Here is a 7,427-nt window from a genome sequence, read left to right as displayed (position 1 = left end):
CAAAAAACCATTGAGACCACTAGTTAAAGATACGTGCCAACAATATTCTATTTTTTTTTTTAACGTTATGATCAGGGGCGTCTCAATGGATTAATTAGGGGGCCTAAAGCGAAATTTTAGTTTGAGACCTTAAAATTATATATTTGAATTTTTTTTTCTTTTAGCCATGTAAATGCAAATATTTTAATTGATATTTTGTTATAATCAACTTCTTATAATATTTTATTTGATAGAATATATATTGAGTAGAGTTGTGATATTTCAGTTTAACTATTTATAACAACTTGTAATAGTTTGGTTTGTGTTTCATTAATAACTTGCCGTAAATTAGCAGTAAGAAACATTTAATGAATTAGTTTCTTTTTGGGCAGGTGAGAGTTAGAGAAACGGGTTCTTTAAAGTAAATGAAGCTTTGCGTTTTTATCACCGACTTGCTCATCTTTTTACATGGTAATTAGTGCACCATCTGACTTGTTGAACAACAATTCCGATTTAACCTGACCCAAAAATCTTTGCACCTTGCAGAATGTTTTGCCTCTATAATCGTGAATGATCTCTCTATATAATAAGAAGATCAGCTTAGCTTGTTATTCCTTCTGTGGCCTTTGTTAATCATCTAGAAACAGAAAATGGTTAGCTCAATTTTTTCTTCTCTAATTGGAATTCTCATTCTCTCCGTTCCTTGTTACTCTGAGAAAGGTAACTCTCTTCCTGCTCGAGAATTTCCATATAATCAATTCTCTTTGCTTCCATTTTCTTTTGTCTTACTTAAAGGTATAGTGAAACAATCGAATTAGTGATGTACAGTCTATTAAATCTGATTATAAAATAATCTTTTTACTTTTGTAGTTGCAATATTTTTACAATAGATGGACGTAATTTTTACAAAGTTCCCCAATTAGAACAATGAGTTTAATTTTTACATTGATCATGTCAGCTAAACAAGTACTAGTAAATGTATTGGTCTTATAAAAACTTTACTATGAAAATCAATAAAAAGACCATGCATTATGGACCAAGATCTAAATGGATCAATCTTGTCCAGAGATGCTTCCTAAGGAATTGAGATCTATGTTTCATGCAAATATTTCTATTAGGAAAGCTTCGCTATTTAAAGGGCCGTCAAAGAGGCTGAGAGTAATCATAAGCTCATGGCCATTTACCTAGAAGTGGAATATAATTATTATGGCGGCGAATGAAAAAGTCTAAACTTTTCAAACAATTTGGGATTGACTCCCTGTTTCCATTCTTCCCGAGTCATCAAATGGTTAGCCAGCTCAATCAGCCATTTTTCATTATCCATGTATCTATAGGTTAAATCCAAAAAATTAGGTGCTAATAATTGTTTCATTTATATGCATGCAGCCCCATATTCCACATTCGCCATGGATGCTAAATCAGCTCCAGAGGTGGTTTTTGTCGATTACATCGTAATAGGAGGAGGAACTTCAGGCTGTGCATTAGCAGCAACTCTCTCACAAGGTTCCATTGTTCTATTATTAGAAAGAGGTGGCCTCCCATATGGGAACCCCAACATCACAAACATTACCGGTTTTGCCAACAATTTAGCTGACACTTCTCCTTCGTCACCCGCACAACTCTTCATCTCCACGGACGGTGTATTCAACCACCGCGCCCGCGTCTTAGGCGGTGGCTCAGCCATTAATGCCGGGTTTTTTTCTCGGGCCAGTATGGGGTACGTTAAGAGAATGGGATGGAATCAAAAGGTAAGGAAAGAAAATATTTTATTTAGAATATCATAAATCTTTGAATACTGATCTCTACTATCTTTGTTGGGTATATTTCACGTGAATGGAAAGTGAAGGTTTTATTTCTTGCGTCTTTTCCGAAAAGGTAGTTATTTTATGAAAAGGCACATGCTTTTTCATAAAAGACACTTAATTTTCCTAACAGACACCATAAATATATTGTCATTTCTTCAGATTTTCCTTACGAAAAATGCTGATTATCTTCTTCCTTCTTTCTGCACTTCAAATAATTTAATTGTGATTTGCTGCCACCTGTTACGTCCGCCGTTTCTTTGGAGTTTGAGGTACCGCTATTCTGGTAAAGTTAATTCGTTCTATCCTCTGGGAGGATATGTTCCATAACCTCGGGTATATTGATGAAAATAATTTCCTTAAGGAAATACTGTGAATTCAGTGGGCTTGAATAATTTCTTTTACATTTATTTTACAGATTCTTTTCAAGCTATTATCGAATACAGATTGCTAACAATTTGGTCTCCAAAAAAAAAAAAAAAAACCTTTTTATTGCTAAAAAGGGTACTTTTTTAGTTTTTTCAATCTCTGGAAAGAGTACTTTTTATTGCTAACAATCTCCCCATTAAAAATAGCTAGCAACATTCCTATTTATAATAATACAAAATCTACATTAACTCAAAACAGAAAAATTTATTCCTATGTAAATTTAACTATAAATTATAACAAGGCATGAATTAAAATATCAAATACTAACTAATTTTAATTTTCTACAACTTTAAATTATTTTTTCCAACAGGTAGTAAACGAATCGTATGATTGGGTGGAAAAGAAAGTGGCGTTTAGGCCTCAGATAAAACAGTGGCAATCGGCAGTGAGAAGTGGTTTGGTGGAAGTTGGAGTGAAACCGTATAATGGTTTTACGTATGAACATTTATTTGGGACTAAAGTTGGTGGAAGCATTTTTGATCCACAAGGTCATAGACATACTGCTGCTGATTTGTTGGAGTATGCTAATCCTGCCAAAATTAGAGTTTATTTGTATGCCACCGTGGAACACATCATGTTCAAAACAGGAGGTAACCGATTAGATATTTTCCTTTCCGCTTTTCTTTTTTTCCTTTTTTCTTTTTGTATTTTTCTAACTCTCTCAAGATTTACATCTCCTAATTAATTAGAAAGACAAGATAAGGTGATTTTTTTTCTTTTCTTTTCAAATCAGTACTTTTTCTGTACCAAGAAAAATATTACCGTAATTCAAAGAACGAGAATCAAATTACTATTTTCTTATCAAATTATTATCTATGTATGCAAATTTGAACATGTGATTTCTGATTAGCTTTTAAAAATCAATTTATATATTTAGAAATCATATTCTTAAAAGTATCAAAGTTACCAATGCTTACCGTCAAATGGTACCAATAAGAACCTTCCATACAATAATTGTGGGATTTATTCACATGGTTCACAATCTCATCATTTTTACCTTCTTCCTGTGGACTGTCATTGTTTATTTTCTTATAAAATATAAAATAAAATAAAAAGCATCAGTAGCATAGGTTGTTGTATTGCCCTCGATTTCAATTTATGTGATGTTGTTTGACTAAATACTGAATTTATGAAAGACACTTATAAACTAAAATAATCTATAAATATTTGTGTTACTATAAATTATCTTAGTAAGGATAAAATGAAATGTTTAAAATTAAACTATTTCTAAGTATTGACGGATATCATTCTTTTTGGTACAAATTAAAAAAGAAAAAATATCATATAAATTGAGACGGAAGTATTACTTTAGTATTATTCCTTCCATCTCAATTTATGTGATATAATTTGACTAGGCCTTTGAGTTTAAGAAAGAAATGACGACTTTTGAAACTTGTGATCTAAAATAAGCTATAGATATTTGTGTGGTTGTAAATCATTTTATTAAGGGTAAAAGTGAAAGTTTTTAAGTTAAATTATTTCTACATACAAAAATTTATCATTCTTTTTTGTATAGACTGAAAATGAAAGTGTATCGCATAAACCGAGACAGAGGGAGTATAACATTTTGTCAATCATGATTAAAAAATTATTCAATTCATCTACTAATAATCTTGTCATACAGGAGGAGAGAAGCCAAGAGCTTATGGAGTTCGTTTTCAAGATTCAGAAGGTAATACCCACTTAGCCTACTTGAATGAAGGACCCATGAATGAAGTCCTCTTATCAGCTGGTGCATTAGGAAGCCCACAAATGTTAATGTTAAGTGGTATTGGGCCAGCAGAACAGTTGAAAGCTCATGGTATTTATGTGTTAGTGGATCAGCCCATGGTTGGTATGGGTATGTCTGATAACCCAATGAATGCTATTTTTGTTCCTTCTCCTAAACCTGTTGAAGTTTCTCTCATTCAAGTGGTTGGTATTACTGGCTTCAAAAGTTACATTGAAGCTGCTAGTGGGCCTTTGCAGTTGGATTGGATGCGCAGTATGGCCCATGATTTTTCAAGGATAGCTAATAAGGTTAGATCACTCTTTAAGCTGTTACTAATCACAGTCAGTTAATTGCAATGCAAAACTATTAGGCATTTGTTGATTATGTTATACTACTATGTTGCTCCACTTGTAATGCACAAAATACTTTTCCAAGATCCTCAAACTCTAACGGAGAGATTGGGTCAAGGTAAGTGGAAATTTAATGCCACACATTGTTGCTTTCTTCGTAAACTTATATTTATCTACTATACTAAAATAAATGTCCATTTTTACTTGTCTAGCTTGAAAAATCAAGAGATAATTTACCATTTTATACATATTTTTACCCTTATTATTAAATACTAATCATTTCTAATTCATTTCCCAATATTTAGATAACTTATAATAATTAGGAGTAATATAGTAAAACTGCTTTTTATTTATTTATTGCTTCTTAAGGAGAGTAAGACTGCATTTGTTTTCATTAAGATTAAGATGTCTGAATCTGAATACACATCTAAATGATTAAGATGTTGTATCGTATCTGAATATTGAATGATTAAGACTGTTTGTTCAATATCTGAATGAGCATAATTTGTTTATGTTAAACCTACTATATATAAAATTTAAAGAGTAACTAAATATTATATCAACAAAATATTTTTAAATAATATTGATATAACAATTAGATCAAACTTTATAAAAATATGAAAAAAATTAATACTCCCTCTGTGTTAATTTATGTGAACCTATTACTATTTTGAGAGTTTACGAGGTAATTCTTTGACCATGTTTACATTTTTTAAAATAAATTATCACTATTATAAATTATCATGACTTATAATACTTTTTATGTTTTTTTTGGCAATTATTTTTATCTAATTTCTAAATATATAAATTTTATTTTTACAAGCTTGAAAAATTTATATCAAAATATGTGATCAAATTTATAAAATTTAACCCTTATATTCGGAACAGATTCACGTAAATTGAAACGGTAGAGCTTACATAAATGAAAATTTTATATTGGATAGAAATCAAAGTATCTAAAGTACAAAGACTGTACCAAATTAGTGCATCTTTGGAGTCCCTCTCCATCTTCCCCCCGCCCCATCAACGTGCTTATGCGATGGGTTCACACAGACCCAACAAAATTTCAACCGAAAAAAATCATCCCATCTAACTTTGCCATGAAATAAGATAATGAACAGTAAAGCCATCAAAAGGTTAAGCATCTTTCCATAGGTGTTTTCACCTTCAATGGCAGCCCTTTACCTCTTCATAAAAACAACAGATGGAAGAGACATGGAAACTTCCGATTCCGACAAAAGCAATAAAATTAGAATTGTGTTTATCCTACAAATACCAAAGAGTAGTGGGACATTTGTGGAAGAAAGGCGTTTAATCTTTAAAGTATCCATAGTTTGATGTAGAAAAGAGGAGTTTCACAAAGCGTGTGTTTGAGCTTTGAGGTCTGAATTATTTTCAGTTTGCTTCCCAGATCTGAGCGAATCAGTGTCTCCAGACTTAATAAGTGGTAGAATCTTTAAAAAAAAAAAAAACAAATGCACTTAATGAGCTGAGGTATAAATGATTCAGATTCAGACTCCCATTAAATGCAAACAAATGAAACATTAATTAGACATGCATGACTATTTGTATTTGATGCTCCCTTCGTTTCACCTTAGCATAAATCACACTCATTAAGAAATCAATAAATATAATATGAAATCTACTAAACTACTTTTATTTTATTAAAGTACATGTTCATTTAGAATTGAACAATATTAAAGAGGACTACATCTTTAATGTTAAGAGTATAGTTAAAAATACTTGTCAATTTTTATCTTGAATTCCTTAGGTGAAACTAATTTTGGGATAAATTTTATAGCTAAGGTGATACTTACTTTGAAACACAGGGAATAATAGTTTATGCAAAAGACAAACTATCTATGTATTCATCGTAGCTTATTTTCACTTTTGTAATTAATGTATATTATGTATACAACATGTGTATTTGTACTTAATATAAACACAATATATATTTGCCTGCTACTATTTTTAGTGCGTCCCAGAAAAGTAATTACCCCTTAATGTGTGTTAAAATAGTTATGTAAGACTCTGAGGTGAATGTTGTTCTTTCATATGGTGCAGACAATGGACCCATTCAAGGTACCCTCAGCCAAAGCCATACCTGGTTTCAACCCACACTTTTTACACTCCCCAATGCAAGCTGGTCTAATCCTAGAAAAAGTTGCTGGACCATACTCAACAGGTTTTCTTGAACTTAAAAGCAAAAACCCAAATGAAAATCCAATAGTAACTTTCAATTACTTCAAAGATCCAAGAGACCTACAAAGATGTGTGCAAGGCATGAGAACAATAGCAGAGGTCATAGAATCAACATCTTTCTCTAATTTCAGATACCCTTTTACTACTGCACAAGCATTAATGGATACAATGCTAACTTTTCCATTAAATTTGAGGCCTAGACATTTGAGTTCCTCTTTTTCTTTAGAACAATTCTGTATTGACACAGTAATGACCATATGGCATTATCATGGAGGTTGTCAAGTTGGGAAAGTGGTTGATAAAGATTATAGAGTTCTTGGTGTTGATGGATTGAGAGTTATTGATGGATCAACGTTTATTTATTCACCTGGCACTAATCCTCAAGCCACTGTCATGATGCTTGGAAGGTAAATTAGATTTTTGAAAATATTGATTGGTGCTTCTATGTTTTCATGGTGAAGTAATTTGATAGCTGATGTCTTTAATTTGCACAAATGTGATGCATTGCAGGTACATGGGGCAAAAGATATTGAGTGAGCGGCTTGCTGGTTGAAGGAACTAGAAGATGTTTATAATACTAACTTGTTTTGGGGAAGAAAATGTTGGATTATCAATTTTTGTGTGTCTTTTTTCTTGACCTGGATGTTGTTTCCAAACGCACACGCCATTATACGTGATCGTCAAGTAATGAAGTGATAAAATAGTGTGTTGATCTCACAAAGATGTGTGATTAATTGTTCTCTAAATTAATTAAGATCACTAAATTCAGATTTTGTTATATACGTTTGCAGTAAATAAAATGACAGATTGCAATTATAGCAAGGAAAATTGTTCTTACGAATTCAAATTCAATAAAAATGAGTGTTCTAGAGTTGTGGTTGGTTCACCAATCCAATTGAGTTTTCAAATTATCGCTCCTTAATTCGAATTATCTATGATTGCTATTTAGCCGGA

At 31.7% G+C, this 7,427-nt stretch overlaps 1 protein-coding gene across 2 annotated transcripts; it reads left to right on the top strand.

The window, feature by feature from the left end:
* Positions 1 to 417: 417 nt before the first annotated feature.
* Positions 418 to 7,194, top strand: LOC132051663 (protein HOTHEAD-like). 2 transcript variants are annotated; one of them, XM_059442831.1, is made up of 6 exons: positions 418 to 632; positions 1,366 to 1,727; positions 2,521 to 2,800; positions 3,835 to 4,229; positions 6,336 to 6,880; positions 6,984 to 7,194. In XM_059442831.1, the coding sequence occupies exons 2-6, from the start codon at positions 1,386 to 1,388 to the stop codon at positions 7,024 to 7,026; spliced, it is 1,605 nt and encodes a 534-aa protein (XP_059298814.1). In that variant the 5' UTR covers positions 418 to 632; positions 1,366 to 1,385; the 3' UTR covers positions 7,027 to 7,194. The 2 variants fall into 2 exon arrangements, with proteins under 2 accessions (XP_059298814.1, XP_059298813.1); XM_059442830.1 differs by having other exon boundaries at positions 418 to 699.
* Positions 7,195 to 7,427: the final 233 nt, after the last annotated feature.

The sequence above is a fragment of the Lycium ferocissimum genome, chromosome 4 (assembly GCF_029784015.1).
Source record: "Lycium ferocissimum isolate CSIRO_LF1 chromosome 4, AGI_CSIRO_Lferr_CH_V1, whole genome shotgun sequence".
NCBI lineage: Eukaryota > Viridiplantae > Streptophyta > Magnoliopsida > Solanales > Solanaceae > Lycium > Lycium ferocissimum.
Note: the sequence above shows the minus strand (reverse complement) of the source record. Positions and strands in the feature narration are given on the sequence as shown.

Coding starts and splice junctions, on each gene's coding strand:
- LOC132051663 (XM_059442830.1), top strand. CDS start 630: ATGGTTAGCTCAATTTTTTCTTCTCTAATTGGAATTCTCATTCTCTCC. Junction 4,230..6,335: donor TTTCAAGGATAGCTAATAAG/GTTAGATCACTC, acceptor CATATGGTGCAG/ACAATGGACCCATTCAAGGT. Junction 6,881..6,983: donor ACTGTCATGATGCTTGGAAG/GTAAATTAGATT, acceptor GATGCATTGCAG/GTACATGGGGCAAAAGATAT.